This window comes from Typopeltis vanoorti, chromosome 6, assembly GCF_054136105.1.
Source record: "Typopeltis vanoorti isolate ZY-2024b chromosome 6, IOZ_Tvanoo_1.0, whole genome shotgun sequence".
NCBI classification, from domain to species: domain Eukaryota; kingdom Metazoa; phylum Arthropoda; class Arachnida; order Uropygi; family Thelyphonidae; genus Typopeltis; species Typopeltis vanoorti.
The window spans coordinates 85,902,285-85,927,042 of NC_143554.1; the positions used below are offsets into that span (position 1 = coordinate 85,902,285).

The window sequence follows — 24,758 nt, forward strand, 5'->3', positions numbered from 1 at the left end:
TTGCTTACTTGGGAAATGATGTAAAACCAGGTTTAAAATAGCTTGGTATCTTTAACATATATATTTTAGATATATCATCTCAGGGGCTCACTTTAGTGAGTACGGGCATGGCAAACCCGAGATACATGATGCTGGACCATGCCTTATATCATGTAATATACATCTGTTATATTATCTGTAGACTGGTTCCTCCTCTTCCTTCCTTGCTTCTTTCTTTCTTCTCTTCTTGCTCCCCCCCCCCCGAATACTATTAGAGTATTCGAGGGCTAGGGGTGAATCTTTCCTATTTTGCTGTGTCATTTCGTCTTATGCTAACAGGGCATTACCAAATACTGTAACATGGTTAGGTTATCACACAATGGCCATACTGCATCGTCCAACATGCGGGATACCAAGGGACGCGTTCGGGTTTTAGGCAGAGGGACCTGTTCGAAAAGTATGTTACAGTCTCCCTTAGACACCACTCCTCAGCACTCTGCTAGAGGAAACTTCATTAATGGGCCCACTACCTGTTTTTAGGGAGGTGTTTATGGGCAGCACAAAGAAATGGTTCTGCAAAAGGACGGAAATGGCAACGACAACGGACACCAGACTATGGCTTTAAGCAACTGACAATCAATCTTCTCTCTGACAGGGAAGGAGAAGGAACTGGTAGAGGAAGCCAAGCACTACCAACTAGATTTAGTCGGGCTTTCTTTGACTAAGAGGAAAGGCTCTGGAACTGTCACCTGGATGAGGGGTGGAAGCTCTACTACTCTGGTGTGAGCCTGACAATGTCTGCTCAGGCAGGTGTGGGGATACTCATAAGCTCCCAGCTGTCAGAATGTTGCTGAGTGGATCCCATTGGGGGGGGGGGGGATGTGTGTTAAGGCTCCAGATGAAATACTACGACTTGGCTGTGGTGAAAGCCTATGCACCAAATCTGGAGTCAGAATACTCTGCCTTTGTAGAGGAAGTGGATGCTGCTTTTGACAGAGTGGCAGACATGGAATCAGTCCTGCTAATGGGTGACTTCAATGCACATGTTGGAACAGATGACCAGACTTGGAGGAGTGTGGTTGGGAGGAATGGAGACCCTGACCTTAATGCGAATGGGTTGAAATTATTGGACTTCTGCTGTACTAACAGCAGCTTGTCCATAACGAATAGCTTCTTTCAACACCGAGAAGTCGATAAGTATACCCGGTACAGGGATACACTTGGACAAAGGTCTCCGATTGATTTCTTTATAGTCTCAGCAGACCTATTTTCTTCAGTGCTGGATGTTTGTGTGAGGAAGAGGGGGCAGAATTGTCAACTGACCACCACCTTGTTGTCTGTACTCTACGGCCTCAGAAACCAGATGCTACCACCATCACTGTTAGGCCTAAGCAGCTATACTGTGTGAAATGGGAGGCACTGGAAAATGAGGATGTGTGGAGGAATTGTGCAGATGACATTTCCTCCAGGTTCAAAGAGATTGCTAGGCATACTGCAGATGTTGAGGAGGAGTGGGGAGCTGTTCAGAACATCTGTCACTGCCTCTGCACTCTTATGCTGTGGAAGAAAGTGGAGACGGGAAGTGAGAAAAGGACACCTTGGTGGAACCAAGAAGTTCAAAAACCTGTCTGGGCAAAAAAGGAGGCCTACCTAAGATGGCTTAGGGTCGGGTCACCTGAGATGCGTTTCTGGTACACTGAGGCGTGAAAAGCTGCTGCTGAGGCAGTAAAGACAGCAAAGCAGAAGGCTTGGGAATCCTTTGGAGAAAGATTAGACTCATCTTATGCAAATGTAAACAAAGTATTCTGGCAGACCATCCGCCGCCTTCGAGGGAGGAAATCATGCACAGCAAGGGCAATTAAAGCCTCTGATGGTGCAGTGTTAACAACCGAGAAGGATGTCCTCCACAGATGGAGGGAATACTTTGAAAGCCTTCTTAACCCAGGTGGCCCAGCAGTTATGGACATCCAAGAAGTGCAGATCAGGTCGATGACTAGTCTCACAGCAGAAGAGGTCCATTTAGCAATAAAACATAATTTGGGGAAGGCTGCTGCTGCTGATGAAATTCAGCCCGAAATGCTAAAAGCCTTAAATCAAGACGGTGTTCTCTGGCTGACTCGAGTGTGTCAGGCTGTTTGGATATCTGGGCGAGCACCAAAGCAATGACAGACAGGCATAATAATACCAGTCCTCATGAAGGGAGACCAGAGAGACTGCAACTATCGTGGCATCTCTCTCTCTCTCTCTCTGCTCAGCCTGGCTGGGAAAGTATACACTAGGTGCTTGGAAAGAAGGTGCAGGAGCATAGTTGAGTCAAAGTTCCAGGAAGAACAATGTGGCTTTTGTCCTGGTAGAAGCACAACTGACCAAATCTTCACTTTAAGGCAAGTCTTTGAGAAATCTTCGGAATATGCCAAGAATGTCTACATATGTTTTATGGACTTGGAGAAGGCATATGACCGGGTTCCTCAGGATAAGCTTCGGCAAGTAGTACAGGAGTATAGAGTGAATAGTCAACCATTAGCTGCCATCAAGTCCCCATATGAATGCCCGGAGTTTTGTGTCAGGGTAAACAGCACACAGTCTGAACCTTTCACAGTCTCCGTTGGCCTCTGCCAAGGGTGTGTTCTGTCACCCCTCCTTTTCATAATATTTATGGACTGGATTGATAGGTACAGCTGAGGCAGTGAGTGGGTCAGAATTGGAAGATAGCATTGGACATCTGCTTTTTGCAGATGATCTAGTTCTGCTCAGCTCTTCCATAGATGACCTCCAGCAGACCCTGGATAGGTTTATAGCTATTTGTGCAGAAGCCGGAATGAAGATCAGTGTGGCCAAAACTGAAACATTTGTGGTCTCAAGACAACCATCCCAGTGCACTCTACATGTGAGTGGAGTCCCACTGAGGCAGGTGGAGAAGTTTAAATACCTTAGGTCCATATTCACGATTGATGGAAAGTGGGACGTAGAACTAGATACTCAGATTGGCTCATCAAGCGCAATATTGGGGGAGCTTGGCCGTTTGGTAGTATTGAAGCAGGAGTTAAGCCAGAAGGCAAAGCTGGCTGTCTTCAATACAGTCTATGTCCCCCATCCTCACCTATGGTCATGAGAGTTGGGTAATGACTGAAAGAATGCGAACACGAATCCAAGTGGCTGAAATGAGGTTCCTTCGAGGGGCTGACAAGACTCGACAGAGTCAGAAGCTCTGCAATTCAGGAAATCCTCAATACTCAACCGCTGCTTCTCTGTGTTGAGAGATCACAGTTACGTTGGTACGGGCACCTGGTCGGAATGCCACAAGAGAGGCTTCCCCCAGCAGGCCCTCTTTGCCAAGCCAGAGGGCAGGAGGCCACATGGAAGGCCAAGGACTTGCTGGATAGATTATATCCAAAACCTCAGGTGGAAACGTTTGGGAGTCTCACCAGAACTTGATGGCGGAGGATCATGACCACTGGAAGTTCCTCTTGCAGCTGCTGCCCCCGCAACCCAATTAGGAAAGGTGTGGACCTTGAAGATGAATGAATGAATGAATGAATTTTAGATAAACAGAGTCATTATAAAGTCCTTGTGCAGTTTAAAATTTTTATAACTTCTATTCTATACACAATAAAATCTGTGTAAAAATATTAGAAATGTAATATAGTGAAGTTTAGTGTGTACTAAGAGTGATTCATTTACTTCGCTGTAGTTTAGCAAAAGATTGATTTTTTGTCACCAATTTTCACCAGTCCTCCATGTTCAGATTGAACCACACTGGATTCTTTCTATGGGGACATGTTAAGACTTGTTTATTCAACAAACCCTTGCTCTTTAGATGATCTGTGGATAAGGATAACTAATGCGATTCAGGATATTATTGAATTGACTGCAAAACATATTTGTAGAACTTTAGAATCATGTTTCAGTGTGTATCTAAGTAATGATATTACGAATTAACAATCCCAAGAATAAATTATTATTATGGGCAACGCAAGTCCTTACTCATTGAGGGAGGCCATAAACATTAAGCCAACACCATACAACATTCAAACAGTATCTATCATACATTACTTTTAAATTATTCACAGTCATGGCACCCACAACAGTTCTAAGGTGAATTTGATTTTATGGTGAATTTGATTTATTGCGATGAAATGGAAAAATCTACTAACAACTTTCGAGCCTCGCAATGGAAAGTCCTCTATCTCCTCCTTGTGTGGACTTATTCATGAAAAAGTTTGAAAATGATATCTTGTTATCTACAAATCCTAAACCATCAGTTTGGTGGAGATATGCAGACGATATATTCATAAATAATATGCAAACACAATGCAGCTGAGTTACATGATTTTCTGGCATCTATTTAACTCCTTCCATCACAAAATCAAATTCACCTTAGAACTCGAGAATGAAGGAAAATTACCTTTTCTAGATGTTTTAATTACGAAACATGCAAACGAACGCATGTTTCATAGACGACTACAGCTCCCGCAACATAAAAGAGGCTACAGTAGTAATCCATTCACAATGTACCATAAACAGAAATCAAGGGATGATTCTGTGTGACATTTGGAAGTCACTTATCAGATCTCTAAACACATCAGAGTTTAATTTCTCTGCTATCAGACACACCTGCTGAACAATGACTGACCATGTGCCAGCATCCATGCTCTACGTGCTTCTATTGTACTTGTGTAACGATTCCTATGCATTTGGTATTGTTTTTAGTAATGTGTTGATTCATAATCAAAGCTTTTTGTTTATTTATATTTGTATTCATCCAAACCCAGATGAAGCCACTAGTTTACATGGCAAAACTAGTAAGTGACTAGTAGTATTAAATCTTTATGACAAATAAACCCAGTGTTAGTTATTTTTATTATAAATTTATTTAGTTAACTTCCTACCATAGTGGCTCTGTTGATTCTGTTATCTATTTCCATATTCAATTTACCATCTTCGTTAAAAACTGTGCCTAAGTAGCTGAAATGTTTTACTTATTCTATAGGTTCTCCATTCATGATGCAGCTGATATTTTCAATGCTTCTAACTATTTTTATTGTCTTTGTCTTTTTATTACTGATTTTCATACCAAATTTATTACAATGGTTATTTAATTAAGTCAAGTAATCTTGCAGACTTGTACTGGATTTATTTACATCCTTGTCTGATCCCAGACAAGGATGTAAATACTGACTTACAACTCAAATAAAGATATTAATTTTGCTTGATATAATGCCCCATTGATACCATACAACAAAAGTGTATCGAATAGCTTTTCTCTTGGTACAGATGGCTTTTACAGGTATACAAAATTTAAACACAGATCTTTGCTATATTCCCATGATTTCCCAACTATCTGTCTTAAAGTGAAAATCTGATCCTGATAGCCTCTATTTGGAATCCAGTTGTTCTTCACCAAGCTTCCCTTCAACAATTGTTCTCAACCATTTCTGCATAAATCTTACCAGGAACACTCAGAAGGGAAATACCTCTGTAATTCTCACATTTAGTTTTATTTCCCCTTTTCTTATATGGATACTATGAAAGCTCTACTCCAATCATCTGGAATTGGTCCCTCTGTCCAGGCCTTCTGAACTATGCAGTGCAGCCATTGCAAAACTTTTATATCTTCATACTTAAGCATTTCTGGTGGAATATCATCTACTACTGCTGAATTTCCACATTTCAGGCTTTTGATGGCTTTTTCTACTTCAAGTATGGATATGTATTCCTGAGTGCATATGTGTTGAGTGTATTTTCCCCACAGTGCTGCCACTGTTTGTTTCATTTAACAATTTTTTGAAGTAATTACTCCATTTATCAAGGATATCTTTTTCTCCAGTTGTCACATCACCTTTATCAACTCTAATTCCTCTTATAGCACTCTTTCTTCCATTTCCGAGTTTTTTCAACAGCCTCCAGAATATTTTGCCACCTTCCTGATATTTATTTTCTATGTTCTTCTCAAAGTCTTCCCATAACTTTTGTTTAGCTAGTTTAGATTTTTTAACATTTGTTTAGTGTTTTATCTTTTTTACATTTGTCTCTGTATTCTGTAAGGGCACAAGCTGACTTATTCACCAGGAACTTTTGATATGTTTTCTTCTTTTCCTTTACCGACTCTTTAACTTCCTGTGTCCACCATGGAGTTCTGATTGTTCTGTCCTTGCAAACAACCTCACCACATGCCTCTGGCTGAATCAATCAATGTTTTCTTCAGGGCTTGCCATTGAATCTCCAAGATTTGGTTTCTATTTTCAAACTCTTTCATTTTTTTCTTGAATAATGTTTGTGTATTTTAGTCTACAGTTCACATCTGAGAGCTGCTAACTTTTATTCACTTTAAAACTTTCTTACATGTCCTTCTTTTCAATATGAAATTCAATTTTATCCTGCTCAAGATTAAACGAACCACATAAAACATATATTGTTATATTATATTGTGTACGCACACATACCTGCCTTCATTACCATCATATTTATCAAATGTTTCAGATTATCAGGTAAATCTTAATCAGTTCTCTTCATCTCTACTTACGTAACCTAATATAAGGCCTCTCATTCCTTTTGCTTACTTTTCTATCTTTCTTGATCTGATCACGCCATCTCTTCTTTGCTCTTCCTCTCAGTTTTTTCTATTATCTTCTTCTATACATCCATTCCTCAATCATTTTCATATGCTTGAGTGACTTTATTCTTGATAGTTTTTCAATCACTCTCTCTTTTAATCCTCCCCAGGCAATTCCTTATAGTAAGAAACTGCAGCTATAATACATGCGTAACTATGATTCTTCGTGGCAATTCCTTTTTAATCATGGACAGGTGCAAAGTATTTTTCTTCCAGAAGTTAAAAAAATGGAATGTATAATATTATTATGATTATGGAATGATACGATTACTGGTCATGCTGTGCTGATGCTTCTTAAAATTTAAAAATATGTGCAAATTATGAAAAACTTATTTTCAACATATAAATGAACAATAGCATTTTACTTGAGTGGAAAATTGTTCTTAGTAAGATAATTTTTTTAATAAAAATTCTTTCAATGTAATACTGCAGAGCATCCATGTATTTTCCACCCCCCCTCCCTCAGTTCCAATGGTATAGCTGCAATTTTATGTTGTTCCTACTTCCATAAGTATTTAGCTCATATGAACTTTAAAAGGCTCGTCTAGAATTTTCCCAAATTCCCTTAGTATGCATTCGATGTACCACTCTTGTATTGGGTGTTTGTCACATGATAATTACTAGAATGGATATTTGTTCTTTTGGATCCCACTGCAATGATGAGAATTGCTGGAAAATGAAACAAGTGAACTTTAAGAAATAAAGATAACCAACAGGCAACCTGTAACCAAACTTTACAGACTCTGGAAAATAACTGTTAGAGATATATAGTCACATCACACAGCAAGTATAAAAAATGTATAACTTCATATCATCATCAAATTCCTGCCATGTACCCTCAAGGGGTGTACAGGATATGATATTACTACATGAAAAATTTAATCATTACTAACTTCCTATCTACAATTTTCCTTCAAATCAGTCTGTTACTTGTCAAGACTCCAACATTATCAGATCTTATATTTCTATCGTGTAAGGCACTTTGTACTGTATCGATCCACCTATAATCTTGGTCTTCCTCTGGGTCGTTTTCCTGCCAACCTGGCAGAGAATACTTGTTTTGCTAATCTTTCCTCGTCCATTCTGTTTAAGTGACCATACCACCTGAGATTAGTTCTGCTAACACATTCCTGGATGCTGACAATGTCAAGTTCTTTCCTAATATCCTTGCCAATGATATTGCCATTGATGCCATCTGTTCACGTCTCGAATCTTTCTCAGGACTCTCATATCTGCAGTCTCTAGTCTTTGGTTAAGTGCTTTACTTCTGACCTAGCTCTCAGATCCATAAGTTAAAACTGGTTCGAACACTGTCTAATTTAGTGTTCCAACTAATCTCTCTCTTTTTCCATATGAATTTATTCAATTGACTTCCTACCATACCAACTTTGTTGATTCTGTTTTCTATTTCCATATTTAATTTACCATCTTCACTAAAAATCATGCCTAAGTAGCTGAAATGTTTTACTTGTTCCATAGGTTCTCCATTCAGAACACAGATTTTACCTATTTTCATTGTCTTTGTCTTTTTATTACTGACCTTCATACCATATCTATTACAACAGTTATTCAATTTAGTCAGGGAATCTTGCAGACTTGTAACAGATTTATTTAGAAGTATAACATCGTCTGCATAAAGCAAACAGCTGACATTAACATCTCCAATTTTGATATCAGGTTTAATACCACTTTCCTTCATAATATAATCCATATAGATAATGAATAACAGAGGGGATAATGTACATCCTTGTCTCACACACCAGATTTAACATTAAACCATCTTCCTGTACTACCTTCAATTCTAACTGCTGACTTACAACTCAAATAAAGACTAAGTATTGCTTATAATGCCCCACTGACACCATATAACTGTAGCATATTGAATAGCTTCTCTCTTGGCATCTTGTCATATGCCTTTTCCAAATCAACAAAACTTAAATACAGATCTTTGTTATATTCACATGATTTCTCGACTATTTGTCGTAAAGTGAAGATCTGATCCTGACAGCCTCTATTTGACCCGAATCCAGCTTGTTCTTCACCAAGCTTTTCTTCCACAATTATTCTCAACCGTTTCTCAAGTATACTAGCATAAATCTTACCAGGAACACTCAGTAGGGAAATACCTCTGTAATTCTCACATTCAGTTTTATTTCCCTTTTTATACATGAGTACTATGAGAGCTCTACTCCAGTCATCAGGAATTCATCCCTCTGTCCACACCATCTGAACTATGCAGTGCAGACACTGTAAGACTTTTATACTACCATACTTAAGCATTTCTGGTCAAATATCATCTACTCCTGCTGCCTTTCCACATTTCAAGCTTTTGATGGCTTTTTTCTACTTCAAGTATGAATATGTATTCCTGACTGTATGCCTGTTGAGTGTTTTTTTATCACTGCTTGTTTCATTTAGCAGTTTTTCAAAGAAATTACTCCATACTTCAAGGATATCTTTTTCTCCTGTTTTCATGTCACCTTTATCATCTCTAATTCCATTCACAGCACTCTTTTCTCCATTCCTGAGTTTTCCAACGACCTCCAGAATATTTTGCCACCTTCTTGATATTTATTTTCTATGTTCTTGCCAAAGTCCTCCCATGACTTTTGTTTAGCCAGTTTTACACTGTGTTTAGCTTTCTTACATTTGTCTCCGTATTCTCTAAGAGCACAAGCTGACTTATTTATCAGGAACTTTTGATATGCTTTCTTCTTTTCTTTCACTGCCTCTTTAACTTCCTGTGTCCACCATTGAGGTCTGATTTTTCTCTCCTTGAAGAACAACCTCGCTACATGCCTCTCTGGCTGAATCGATCAATGTTTTCTTCAAGGTTTGATTCCTGTTCTCAAACTCTTAATTTTTCCTTCGATAATCTTTGTGTATTTTAGTGTACAGTCCACACCTGATAGCTGCTCAACTTTTATTCACTTTAAAACTTTCTTACATGTTATTCTTTTCGATATGAAATTCAATTTTATCCTGCTCAAGACTAAATAGTGATCATTTCCAATTTCAATCCTCTGCACACCCTGGTGTCCTGCACCAGGGAGAAAACATTACTATCAACAATAACATGGCCAATGAGATTTTTCTTATTCCTTGCCTCTTCTCTCCATGTGAATTTATGCACATTTTTATGTTGGAACATGGTGTTAGTAATAACAGTCCATGTCCTGAGCAGAAATCCAACAGGTATTTGCCGTTATTATTAGCTTTGCTCTTTTCTCCAAATTTTCCCAAAATATTTTTGTATGTCTGACAATCGCTTCCTACTCTGCTATTTATATCTTCAACAAGGACCAACTTTTCCTTTTTCATTGTTAGTTGTTTTCTCTAAACTCAAAAAATTCCTCCACTTCTACCTTAGTAGAACCTTCTGTGGTACTGTAATCACAAATAAGTCTCATTGTCCAGTTCTCCCATTCTGATATTTGCCCACATCACTCTACTTGAGACTGCCTGCCATTCAAGAAGATTAGCTTCAAATTTAGTGTTGAATACTATGGCTACTCCTTCTTTCCTTAATTGTCATTGCCTGAATATAACATTTTGTATTTATTGCTCAGAAAGATCTCACCAGTTTTTGTCTTTTTTGTTTCTGTCACCCCTATTATGTCGATCTGGTATTTATCTATTTCCTCTAGTTTAATTTATCTAACTCCATTTCTTTGCCATTCAGGCTTCTTATGTTGATAGTACCAATCTTCAACTCTGGTGATATTGAGTTGGGGTGTGTTTTAGGGTTTGTTCCCGTAGCTACTTTTCGCTGTTTGCCCTGGTTCCCTGGCGAAAACAACGGGGACCTTGTTTAACCGAGCGACACCCCAGCCGGCATGAAATTTTGTCATGTTGTACCATAATTTTGTATTTTTTTTAAAACCAATAAGAATACAATTTGGTCGGCTAAATCCGAAATTGCCAGCCCAACCTCGTTCGTTCAGTATCTAGGTAGATACCCAACAGGGTGCACCATGAGAAGGTGAGGATTGGACATTAGATCAGAAGCCCTGGTCAGTTCTCCGCATTCCTTTAAAGGCTATGTGGAGGTCTCCTCTCAGTTATACAGCTTCAACCCTTACTTTGCACATATTGTGTAGTTAACGTCTTGCAATGGGTAAGAAGTGACTTTAGTTAATAAATAGGAAATTATTTAGCAGTGTGGAAACATTAGTGGATTTTTTAAAAAAAAACTGTTTTAAAAATATATACGATTCTTCATTAATATTTTTAAAGTTTGTATGAATACAGTGCAGAGAATTGCTTTTCCTAATGCTGTGAATGCAAAGAGAGAAAGAAAAATTTGCCGGAATTGTTTTTCTTGGAAAGGTCAAATGAAGTCAATACGAGATGGCTTGGCTGAGAACAAGTAGTAACTGTTATGAGAAGTTGCTGTTGTAATGAAAAGAGGTACACTATCTCACATAAAAAATACTGATAGGAGAAATATTTTAAGATAGAATACCATCTACTATCCTTTACTCTATCCCTCAGAACATTACTTCCTTACTATTTTAGCATAATGCTGTCTGAGTAATAAGTTCAGCTGAACTATTACCATTTTATAATCTTTGTAGGTTTTAAGACATAAGATATAGCTAACCCAAACATGTCTTAATTTCTCATAGTAATTTACATGCTAACCAGAGAAAAAACAAAACCAAACAAATATGGCTTTGTGTAAGTAAACACATTTATTTGTATGGAATAATCAATAAAAATTTAAATGTTTTCATTAAATATCAATTACTCTGACTCTCTTCTGTGATTAACTCTGTCATATCTTTTACTTCCTTTTCTTTTTCTTCTTTCTCTATCAAAATTTTTTCTAAATCCTGTTCTATGGCCTTTAGATTTTCATTATGTGCCTGTAACAGTGCTTGTTTCCTCTTTACCTCTGAAAAAAAAAAAATAAAAAATAAAAATAAAAATATATACAAAAAATATAAGAATGCATTTAGCTACCACACACACACACACAATTGGTATGCCTATTAATCGGGACAGCTTTTTTTTTTTTTTTTTTTTTTTGGGTGGGAGAGAGAAGACGAAGTCTAGAGGAGCAAAGGCAAAATAAAAGTATAACAAGAATTTGCCTCATTTATTTGTTACACAATGTCATCTAACTGAGCCAGCAAAAGTAGCCTTGACAAACAAAAATGCATGGACGATGCCTGAAATTTTTAACAAGTGGTTTATGAGTTGAGACACAGAACAGCAACGGATATTGAAGAAAACTTCTTGATATTGTGCAGTACACCCTCATTTAGATTCTCTGAAAAATATTCAACTGGAATTTGTATCTCCCAATGCTAAGAAAAGAGCAGAACTGACTGGTTTCTCATAAGGTGAGATATCACGGGTGTTTAATCAGTGTAAAAAAACCCATATTGCTTGTGTAAGAGGAATAACTATGGTCCTAAGACAGTGTTAGGAATGTGATCGCTTGTCTGAGAAGGCTTATACAGACCAATTGAGCTTCCTGTGTGCAGCAATTGACAAGCATTTAATGAAGGATGTTTCTGACCCATATCTCACAAAGCTATGCACAGGGAATTGAAGAGAATCAGTATTGGCAATCACATGCCTATAAGGAAGTCACTGATTTCTGGGAAGAACTGGAAAATTCATCTACAGTGGTGTCAGGAACACCTGGATTGACACCACTGACATTTTCCAGTGGTGTCAGTCCCTGGTACACCTTGTTCTGCACTGACAGTAGGCAAAGAGTTTGGTGAGAGCTGCATGATGCAATGAACCTAACTTGCCTGCTAAACACAACTTAAGGTTCTAGAGGTGGTGACATGGTGTGAGGCACGTTCTGTTGTTATGGAATCGATCCTCCTGACATAGCTGGAAGGAAGAGTGTTTTCCAAGGAATATCTGAACATTGTTGCCAATCAAGTTCATCCTGCAATGTTGACTTTTTATCTAGCAAATGACAGCTGTTTCATGGATGATAATGCTACCCATTTCCTGGCCACCACAAAGCCCAGATCTGACTACATTTTTCTCTAAAACTCATTGAGAATGTATGGGATGTATTAGAAAAACAGATCCAGGAACAAAGTCTCTTCTGTCAAATCTGAGCCACTTAAAAGGCTGTCTGGTGAATGCCTGGTATACTGTAGACGTAGATGCAAATCTAACACCTTGTGGAATTCATGTTAGAGGTTTAATGGAATATTAACAGCACTGAGACTTGATGTAGCCAACATTCTCTCCAGTTCTTCAATTCCTAAAGTTAATTTATCTTCCAGTCAACTCTCTGCCCTCAAAAAATTACGGAAAGAAAAAAGTATTGTCATCACCAGAGCTGATAAGGGTAATGCCACTGTTGTTCTCAATGCCTCAGAATATAATCGGAAAATGGATATTATTCTCCGTGATAGCGCTACCTACATACCACTGGAACACAATCCCACAAAAACTCAAGCTAAAAAACCTACTTAAAAATGTTTCTTCCTGGCCTCCTGACATTGCAAAAAAACTCAAACCATTCTCTTTTCATCCCCCCCCCCCGGATATACGGTTTACCCAAAACCCACAAACCTAATTCTCCCCTAAGACCTATAGTAGATGCCACCAATGCACCTTGCTACAAATTATCAAAGCAGCTAGCTAACTCTTTAACCCCCCCCCCTCACTGTTCTTACCTCACCTTATGTAAAAAACTCCCCATTTTAAAAACTTAATTGAAAATCTTACTTTAAATAATACAGATATATTGGTCAGCTTTGACATCATCTCTTTGTTTACAAATATTCCCCTAATTGACACCTTAACACTCTTAAAAAACGTTTTTCCTTGATATCTTAGAGCTCTTTTCCTTTGCCATCAACTCTGGTTATTTCTCTTGGAAGAACAAAATCTACAGACAGACAGATAGAGGGAACTGCCATGGGTTCCCCCCCGTGCCCTCTCACTCCCCTCTTGCCAATTATTACATGGAAAATTTTGAAAAACGAGCCATGGACGTTTTCCCTCCAAAAACTTCTATCTGGCTAAGATAAGTAGATGATGTTTTCTCTATTTGGCCTCATGGCCTAGACACATTAGATTCCTTCCTCAGTCACCTCAATAGTCTACATCCAAGAATCCAGTTTACAATGGAAAAGGAAAATAACAATAGTTTACCCTTCCTAGACACCTTAGTAACATGCCTTCCTAATGGTAACCTTTCTTTCTCTGTATATAGAAAACCTACTCATACAGGCAGATACATTCACAAACTCTCCCACCACCACCACCCCTCCCAGCAATATGGCATTATTAAAAACTCTGACCAATAGAGTCCACAATCTTTGTTCCAGTAAAACTGCCCTTTCAACTGAACTCAAACACATACACAACACCTTCCTTTCCAATGGCTATAATGACTACAGAATTAAAAAAATAATGAAAAATAAAATAATGAAAAATAAAAAAGAAAAATAAAATAAACATTCCCCGACCATCTCTTCAGAAATGTCATCACTATTCCTTACATCCATGGTACTTCAGAAAAAATAGCCCGATCACTAAAAAAGTACAACCTCAATACAGCTTTTAAGCCCCACTGTAAACTTGCTACCCTTATCCGCTATCCACTAAAGACCAGCTCCCTCCTCTTTCAGTGCCTGGTGTATATAGAGTACCTTGTTCCTGTAAACTTGCCTACTTCGGACAAACAGGCAGGTCCACATCCATCCGGTTAGAAGAACATAGTTCTTACATCTGCAAGCATTATTATGGTCAGTCTGGCCTTGCAGACCATGTTTTGGATACTTCCCAGAGGATCTCCTGGGAAAAAACTACCATGCTCCACCATAGTAAATTCAAAAAAGAAAGACTATTCTTTGAATCTGCACTCAGGAATCAACCTAATTCAAACAAATATGGTTGTATTAAACTTCCCAAAATTTGGGAAACTTTAATTATCAGAGATCCCTCTTTACATCCCAGGCCACCTGCAAATGCCCATAGAGGGCGCACCACTAGATAGGACTTTAGTTTCACTTTGTATTGTATTTGTGTGTGTGTTGTTACAAAAAGTTTTTGTAATCCCCGAAGATGTCTCTGTGACAGACGAAATACTGGAAGTATTAAAATTACTTTTAATCCTTTCTTAGTGCTGTTAATATTCCATTAAACCTCTAACATGAATTCTTCACAGCACTTAAGCCTCCACACACGTACCTTGTGAAATCTATGCCAAACTGCATATGTGCTGTAATTCAGGCTAATGGAGGTCTAACTTGATATTAAATAAAAGTTTCTAAGTTTCTAGTATGTGTGTGTGTGTGTGTGTGTGTGTGTGTGTGTGTGTGTGTGTGTGTGTGTGTGTGTGTGTGTAAGAGCCGTATACATGTTTAATATCATATGCATTAAATTATTTTTATGGCAAATGTTTTACTTCAATTAAAGGTAAATTGTTTATAAGTCAGTAATTTTGCTACTCATATGAAAAACTGTCTAAACTTAGTTCTTTTCTTAGGTACATACATCCTTTAAACAACTCTTTAGTGCAACTTGATGTAACTGGAACAGCCACTTACTTGGTCAAATTAAGCTATTCTAATATGATCCAGTTAATTGGAATCCATAGTATACAGAGTGGCCCATAAGTCACGAAGGGATTTAAATATTTAATAACTTTTTTATTTATTAATTATTTTTATTCTTTTATTCTTGTTAATGAAATACAAAACTTGGAATTTTTTTTAAGTTATGAAAACCCATATCAACATAAACGCATTCCATTTTTGGCTTCACGAAGACAGGCTCTTTCTACAGCATGTTCCATGACAGCTGTTAATGTTTCTAGCTCCAGTGCCCTAATTTCTGCATGAATGTTCTCCTTCAGCTGTTGAATTGTCTGGAGCTTATTCACATACACCTTTTCCTTCAAGTAATCCCATAGGAAGAAGTTGGGAGCCATCAGATCTGGAGAACATGATGGCCAATTAATTGAAGATCTTTGTGAAATTATTTGCTTGTCAAAAATGCCGATTTTCAAAATAAAATTGCACAATTTTGGTTCGTTGTTTCATTGTGAACATGATTAATTTCCCAAATGCTCCTTAGAATATCTGAAAAAAAAAAAATAAAGATAAAAAAAATTAATAAAAAAAGTTATTTACATTTTAAACCCCATTGTGACTTATAGGTCACAGTGTATAATATAAACACACACACGCACGCACGCACAGTTGTTCATTTTCAATCAGACATTTTCAGATAAGGTATTAGCTAAAACTTATGAAGTTTTAGTAAATACCTTAGGAATATCAGAGAGCTATCATATACAAATGAAATGTTTTTAATATCTATCAAGCTCCCCCCCCACACACACACATATACTTAGAAGCATAATGTTCTAATATATTTATAGAACAGTCTGTATATCTGGAAGTTGTGGCCAAAGTGTTGGAAAAATTGGTTAGAAATAGAATACAGGATTGGACTGATGAACATAAGATTCCCTATAATGGTCAGCATGGATTTGTGAAGGGTAGGTCTTGTTTTAGCAATGTGCTAACATTTTATGATAAGGTGATAAATGTGTTGGATAAAGGAGATTCATATACAGTGATTTTCATGGACTATGCAAAGGCATTTAATAGATTACTACCTGACAGATTGGTACATAAGCTGCAGAAGATGGGATTAGATAACAGATTGGTTTTCTGAAAGATGCCCACAAGTTGGGTATGATGGAGCAGTACCTCAGAAAAAGGAAGGTAACCAGCGGTGTACCTCAAGGTTCTGTTCTTGTGCCCCTACTGTTTAAATTATTTCTTAATGATATTTCACACAGATTGACTGGGGTTCTTCAAATGTTTGCTGATGATGCAAAGTTAGGTAGAATTATCAAGAGTACTGCTCATGTTAATTCTCTAAAGGAAGATTTGAATAGACTTTGAGCTTAGATAAATGAGAGGGGTAATAGTTTTAATATTAATAAATGCAAAGTGTTACACTTTGGAGTACAGAGCAAAATCATCCCACAGAATGGGAGAGGGGATAGAACAAGAGGCCATACATTGTATAAGGAAAATGTGAGCAGAGGAGAAGGTTCTTTGCATGGAGAGTGGTTGGTTAGTGGAATGTATTGTGAATGAAGATACATTCAGGGCTGTCGCCAGATTAGATCGTGTCCTGAGGCAAACAATTAAATATTGCCCCTATTGGATTATAAGACAAAAATATAAAAAAATCTCCAATTGCTATTTTGTTTTTATTATAAGAGAAACATTAATGCAAAACAATTATATAATAATATTAATCAAATGTTTGCTCTAAGGTGATATTGCAAAATAAAACTGTTTATAAGCTCTTCTAAATTTAAATTATAAGCTATGTCCACCCTCTATCAATATAGTTGCTAGACCAACCAATCTTTTATGGGTCATTGCTGTTTGCAAATAATTTTTAATCAGTTTAAGCTTGGAAAAACTTCTTTCCACACTTGCTACACTAACAGCAATTGTTAGCATAGCGATGCCGCCTAAACGAGCACCCTTATTAAGCCACGCCGTGAGGCAGGCTGCCTCTATGTTACACCCTATTGACAGTACTGGACACACTGAATCAGTTTAAGGCACAGTTGGTTAGTGGAATGCATTGTTTGAGTGTGTTGTGAATGTAGACACATTGAATCAGTTTAACACAGTTGAATGAATTTTGTGCATGATAGTGTGTACCTCTCATGATGAGTCTCTGACTCCATGGAGGTCAGATGTTAATAATATTAATAATAATAATAATTCCCTCAAAGTAGAGAGAAATACAATCCATCACAAAAGCTCAAAATTATAAAAAAAAAACTTACCTATCCAATGGATTTTAATATCTTTTAGATAATCAGCTGCATTTTGTAATTCTGCAAGACAATATTTCTCACCAGCATGGATTTTCTGCTGTGTGTCACAAAGTTGTTCAGTGTATTCTTGGAATATTACTGAGAGACTAGATGCATCTTCAAATTTAGACATATTAATATCAGAATAGAAATCCTATGGATGAGGAAGAAAAAGACAATTTTTTTTCAAGATTTATTTAAAAGCTTTAAGATGCTATGCTTTGTAAAGGATATAAAATATGAAACAAAAACAAACTCTGCATAACCTGTTCATTAATTTATTAAGTGAATTATTAATACAGTTGCTTTCCTAGTTAGCGACTAAGATACAAAAATGTTTTAGGCACAGTGTTAAATGGAATTTTCATAACTAACCAACCTAAATAAGATTTGGGATGGCTGTTGGATAATTAACTATCAATCAACACAGAAAGGTAGAAGAAAAAGTGTAAATGTCTACAATCCAGCAGTTATTATAAAGTTATTATAAATTGTAATATAAATTTTGTTTTCTAGATATATGTAAAAGCTTTAAGATGCTATGTTTTGTAAAGGATATAAAATATTAAACAAGAACAAAATCTGCATAAACTGTTCATTACTTTATTAAGTTAATGCTAAAGTATGACAATGATGAGTTGAGATGAAGAGCCAGATTCATGAATGGTATACTAGCAGAGTTGTGTGAGGAGAAGGGAGTACAGTTCATGGATGTATGGCATGTATTTGAGGGAAGAATAAAGTTATATGGATGTGAATGATTGCATTTGAAAGGTTTTGGAGAGAGTGCACTGGAGAAAGTGTTGCCAGATGGAAGTGCAATGTGTGATGCAAGCAAAAGATGAAAGTGAAAGATCAAGAGAGTGGTAGTAAAGAGACAAGTGTTTGGCAATGGAAACAGTGGTGTGTGTGAGAGAGAGAGATGAAGAGAGAACTGGAATGCAAGAGGAACCGGGAAATGGGGGGGGGAATCAAGATGGACAAGGACACATGGCAGAGGGAGATTGGTTGCTGGAAGTATAGGGTGTCCCAAAATTCACGTAAGATTTAAATTTAGCGCCATTTGTGCGGTAAAGTGTTGCTAATAAGAAAAAAAGACAGCGTGACAGCTGACAGTTCAGGGTTATTAAAAATGGAGCGCTACACAAAAGAACAACGCATTTTCATTGTTGAGCAATATTTTAAAAATAATGAAGGTTTGGCAGCTACAGTTCGCAATTTTCATACAAAATATGGTCAGAATAGTGATTTAGCTTCATCAACTGTGAAAAGATTAATTAAAAAATTCAAGAAAACTGGATCAATTAGTGATCTTATACACTCTGGCCGTCCTTCAACAAGTCGTTCAACAGAAAACATCGAAGCAGTTCGTGAGAGTGTTGCTGAGAGTCCAGGAACATCAATTCGGCACCGTGGTCTTGAATCGGGCATTTCGAGAAGCTCTCTACAGTGTATTCTCATGAAAGATTTGCATCTTGCTTACAAAGTCCAATTGACTCAAGAACTGAAGCCTACTGACCACACAGAGCAAAGAGAGTTCGTTGAATGGATTATGGAACAACAACAAGTGGATGCTTATTTTTCGAACAAAATCATCTTCAGCAATGAGGCTCATTTTCATCTTGATGGCTTCGTTAATCGACAAAATTGTCACATTCGGGGTTCAGAAAATCCACGAGTGATTGTTGAGAAACAAATGCATCCACAACGTGTCACTGTTTGGTGCAGATTTTGGGCTGGAGGCATCATCGGTCCATTCTTCTTCGAAAATGCGGCTGGTAAGGCAATAACAGTTAATGGTGCTCGCTATCGCGACATGATAATCCAGTTTTTTGTGCCTAAATTGCAAGATATGGATGTGGACGACATGTGGTTTCAACAAGACGGTGCCACATGCCATACAGCCCAAGAAACAATTCAATTACTGCATGAGTCATTTCCTGGTCGTGTAATTTCCCGTTTTGGTGATCAGAATTGGCTGCCCAGATCATGTGACTTAACTGCGTCGGACTTTTTTCTTTGGCGTTTTTTGAAGTCTAAGGTTTATGCCAACAAGCCCACGACCACCCATGCCTTGAAGGAGGAAACTGAACGCTGTATCAATGAAATTCAGCCACATTTATGCAAAACGGTCATGGAAAATTTCGACAAAACAGTGCGTATATGGCAGCAAAGTCATGGAGGCCATTTACCCGATATGCTATTCCATGCATAACCCTATACTGTATACTTTATGAATCAATAAGAAATTACAATTTTTAATTAACACCTGTGTTTTCTATCAAAATTACTTCTTGCATGAATTTTGGGACACCCTGTAGTAGCAAATGTATGTATGGAAATGATCAGCAGAGAAATGGAATAGATTAGGATAAGACTGAGCAGATATATGTGGTAAGTGGTGATAAAGATGACTGAGCAAGGGCAGGTGTAGAGAAATCACAACCAACTAGGTGGATTGGGTAGAACTGATTACAGACCTAAAAGTGAACTGCCGTGGTTATTTACAAATGCCAGAAATATCAAAAATAAGGAAAATAAAATTTTTTCACTGATTGAGTTTATTCACCCAAATGCTATTATGGAATTCCAACATGATATACAGCTGATTATTACAGTTAATATTTCACTTAGTTTTTTTAATGAAGCCTACAACCCACACAACAGGTGGCAGAAACTATAGTACACTAGTGCCATGTATAGGATGTGAGAGTTTGGAAAGAAAGAATTTATTAACTTTTCTTTAAAAAAAATAGAGGTTGTAGTTGCTGAGGAAAACTTCATGAGGAAGGCTGTTCTACAGAACACAGGTTCATGGAATAAAAGAAGAGAAGTGGGTTTAGTGCATGTGAAATTGGAACATAAAAGGATGCTGGGTAGCTGCTACTTGTATGTTAATAGATCCAATGGAAAATAAATGAATGATTGATGCCAGTTGTAAGAGTGTCCATGGAAGTACCTGTCAAAAGACAGAGCTGAAACAGTGGTTCAGCTCTGAGAAAGAAAGATAAACTATCAGCTGGGCAGCATCTTAAATATTTTTGGTTCATCATTCCAAACATATAAACAGCAACCTAAGGTTGGGTAGATTGAGCATTTGTATTATAACATTAGTAGATGGATGGCTGAAAGGTAGCTTCTTAGGTAGACAGGAATATCTACATTTTCAAGGCTGAGGAAGCTATTGATATAACGTGTTTATGGAAGGAGAGATCAATGTTAGTCCTAGAAAAAATCTGATTTTGTGTGGTGATTTACGTATTACTAAAGGTAAGGGAAGCTGAACTGAAATTTTTTATTTATTTATTTTTATTTTGTGCAAGAAAGAAGGCAAAATTACATTTGGGTAACATTAAAGGTTACCAGGTTAATCTTTGCCCCATTGAAAAATAGTAAAGAAATTGGTGTTTAAGGTGCTGGTTGCAATCTTGAAGTTTGGGATGCTGTGCACTAGTTTACTGAAAGGGTAGGAAGATTGGGATTTACTATCAGCAAAACTATGAACATGGTTACTGGTCAGTAAGTGAAGATCATTTATACAAGGGAGAAAGAGTAAGCAACGAACAAAACCCTAAAGCACTCCTGCATTGACAGTGTTCAACGAGAGAGAAAGCTGGCTACCCAATTACAGAAGATGGAAGGTATATGAGCAGCTTTAAATGCCAGCATGATCTAGAAATGCCATGAATAGCAAAGTTTTCTCCAAACCTTTCCATGGTACTTGATATGTGCTGTAGGCTATATTAACCACTAATGGATAACAAATGATAATGGTTGGGTAATAGATGAGTGGCAGAATTTATGCAGTCGTTGTTAACTGGTAAGCCTCTAGTTGATGGAGGAGTTGACTACTGGTAACCTCTTATTTTGGAAAGGACTAAGGTGAGAAGCAATGGATCAGTAGTTTGCCATCAGACTTATTCCCCCCCCTTTTTGGTGGGGGGGATGAACTGAATACAGGCTTGCTTCCATGTATTGAAACAGATGCCAGCTGAATACAAAAGTGTAGAAATGATATAGGGCAGATGGTAGTTCCAGAACATTTTTTAGTACAATTGGTACTATCAGTATCAGAAGAGTTTTTTGGTATCTAGATAATTTAAAATTCTTGTGATATCTTTCAAAGTCATTGAGATTTAATGATGGCTGCTTTAAGCATGAAGTTGGAGTTCTTGTCATGTCACCTAAAATAAGCTAAAAACTTGTTTCTGAACTGCCTTGGTACATATGTTGTTAAAACCATTGTTTGGATGGTGGGCAAGAATTTTAAAAGAATGGAGTGGGAAATGAAGACCTGTATGCTGGTGAGAGTAGGTTCTGAGTTGAAGATGTTCTGCAAAAGAAGAGAGAGAGCTGATCCTTATAGTATCCTGAAGGAACTGGTAAAGAGGAGATCAAAAGGTGTTGTGAGAGAGTGAAGAGTTATCTGATATTCCTGGGTAGAAGGATGATTTGTGTCAGTTCACTGATTACAGCGAATACTTCTGTATTTCTTCTGGGTTGGTTGATTAATGGAAGAGGGAAGTCAGCTGGAGTTGTGGGTATTGAAGTAACCTTGGAAGATAATTTCACTGTTTGCATAATCAGACTGTAGAAATCAAGCTTCAGAAATAAGATGCTGAAGAGGTTAGTGATTTTCAGAATTTGGAAAGAAGCAAATACAGCAGATGAATGTTACTGAATGCACCAAGAGAATGAGCTAGAGGTTTAAAACAGAGAATTCTAGATTTGGTATTCTCTGTCAAGCAATATCAGATTTCATAAACGCACAAATACCAGGCCTTTGTGGCAAAAAGAAATCAAAAATATGAAGTCAGGTTTAGATGTCTGTAATTGATGAAAAATACAATACTTTTTTTGGTAACATGTATGCCAGGAATGCCGATGGATGTGAATGTTTTTAATTGCAGTGACACCCACTGATCATTTGCTACACTCTTCATGGTTTACTTTCAGGAACAGTTGAATAGAGATATGGAGTAACACAGGACTCTTGGACATGTCACTCATACAGACAGTACCTAGTTTCCTTGCTATGTGGCCTTAACTATTCCCACATACCATTTGGATTCCCTCTCCACGCAAGATGTAATAGAGAATGTTGCAGCAAGATAGTGTGCTAAATGATCAAAGCTAATTAATGTGTTATCATCAGATGCAATATGGCAGCTAACCTGAGGTACTGCAGTAACCTCAAAACAAAGGATTTTGAGGTTACTAAGCATGTTTTGCATACCCTTGAATTGTATTTCATCTCTGACCTAGCTGCTCTTATACAAAATCCATGGCTATGCAGCTCTTTAGTATCTTACTACTAACCTAAATCCCCTATACTCTTTGAAATTCACTAACATGGCATTTTTAATAGTAACATATCTTTCAAAATCTGCAAGTATTTTTTTTTTTCATATCACTGACAGTGTGCAGATACAGTCAAGTACATACACCTTATGTAGCAATAGTGATAACAGGAATATTGGCAAAACAGTGATAACAGGAATTCTAGGAAGCATTCCTTACTTCTTTTTAACAAACTGTATGTCATTAAGTAATTATGACATTATCCAAGATCAGTGAATGTAACTATTTTACCAGAAACCTTGTAATGTGAAGTGAAGAGGGAATGAGCACTTATATGGTTAGAAGTTAGATTACTTATGTTTAGGTCCCTTCTATATAAAGATTTATTGGAATCAGAATATGTTTACTGAGCCCTCAAGCAGAACCAAAAAGCTTCTTTGAAGATCAACATATGTATTTATGGCAAATCTTCAGAAAGAAGAAGAGTATAATGTTCGAACCAGCAAGAAGACAAACTCTTGAATTTCTTCATTTACTTTTAAGATTGAATCACAATTAAGTAAACCTGTACATCCACAGCATAACGAGTTACAACACCTTTTTGGGTATAAAAACACATTCAAGTAAAGATTTATTGAAAAGTTATTTTGCTAATTGAAAATTAGCAAAAGTTATTTTGTACTGAAAATAACAGTACAAGGTTTTGCAACCTATAGCACATTGATGTTATGTGTTGACAAGAGTAAGAAGAATGAATCTGTTGAACTATTTCAAGAATAGCTGAAGTTTAGTCTCTGGGAAAGGCAAGATGGAAGTTAAAAGGTAAGAAGAATGAAAAAGAAGGAAGACAAGTTGGTTTGGTGAGTTTGGAGAGGGAAAGTAAATGGATGTTGACCAGCAGCTGCTCAAATTATTACAGTTTTAGTAAAAAGTGAAGGAGTGACCATAACCAGTTCAGAAGAAATATGCCCATGGAAATACCTAGAAAACAGAAGAGACAAAGCAAAATGATTGGAGAAAAGAAAGCAGAGTGATTGGAGAGAACCTGTGTGAGAGAAAGAGAGAGAGAGAGAGAGAGATATTCAATCACATTACCCTTTTCTGGAGAGCAATCAAAGCATTTTTAAGGATGGCGAGGCACCACCTCAAATGTGTCAGCAGTATTTCAAAGTTGGGCAGATTTGGGATTTATACAGTGTTAGCAGCTGCACAAGATATAAAATATGAAGTCATGGCTGAAATGTGTTTCATGCCAGGAGGGCAGTCCATTCCATACAACTCCTTATTTACGTTAATCTACACACTATACCACCTGGACTGACATACACTACAGCTAGAAGTTTCAGTAAGTCCTAGAAGAGAAATATGATTCTATTTGGAGTTCTGAATATTATCAGAGATATGGATAGGATCTGAGATCAACGAGAGAAAGTCATTATTATTATTCATGACACCTCCAAGGAGTCCGAAGACTCACCACGGGAGGACACCTACTATTTATACAACTTCTCTCAACTACTACACCGAACCCCTACTACCAATCATCTCCATCAATGCCATCTACCACCCACCTCCACCACAATTTTTTTGTCTGTAAATTGCGTGTGTTCGGAAGAGCCGATTTGTTTGTATGCGGGATGAAAAACCTGAGTTTCCGGGAGAAAAAACCCTGCTACCTCCGTATGAGATAGGCTAACTCACCTTCGATTGAAAATCATCCACATAAGATTCCTTCCGTCGCCTACAGGAAGATGTGTGGATAAAAGTACAAAGTTCTTGTACTTAAGCATTGATGGAGAAATCGAAAATGAAGACACTATCAATTATGATAGCTGGGTGAATAAGCAGGAAGGAAGGTGGCAATTCATTTGCAACGAAGAGACTGCAGATCACAAAACAATAGTTTACTGAGCAAGTCCCACTGGAAAACCTTGTCAAATGCCCTGCAGATGTCAAGAGTGAGCATGTAAGTTTCTCCAAACTATTCTATAGCTTGAGTCCAAGGGTGGATGGCAATGACTA

At 37.4% G+C, this 24,758-nt stretch overlaps 1 protein-coding gene across 3 annotated transcripts in view; it reads right to left on the bottom strand.

Moving 5' to 3' along the window:
• The window catches only part of LOC150105660 (uncharacterized), an 82,520-nt gene that overhangs the window by 47,915 nt on the left and 9,847 nt on the right, over positions 1-24,758 (bottom strand). For all 3 annotated transcript variants that reach the window (XM_090394979.1, XM_090394980.1, XM_090394981.1), the window contains exons 2-3: positions 17,406-17,589; positions 11,343-11,489 (exon numbers count right to left, since the gene is read on the bottom strand). In XM_090394979.1, the coding sequence (XP_090251105.1) occupies positions 11,343-11,489; positions 17,406-17,589 (331 nt within the window). The remainder of the gene's footprint in view (positions 1-11,342; positions 11,490-17,405; positions 17,590-24,758) is intronic.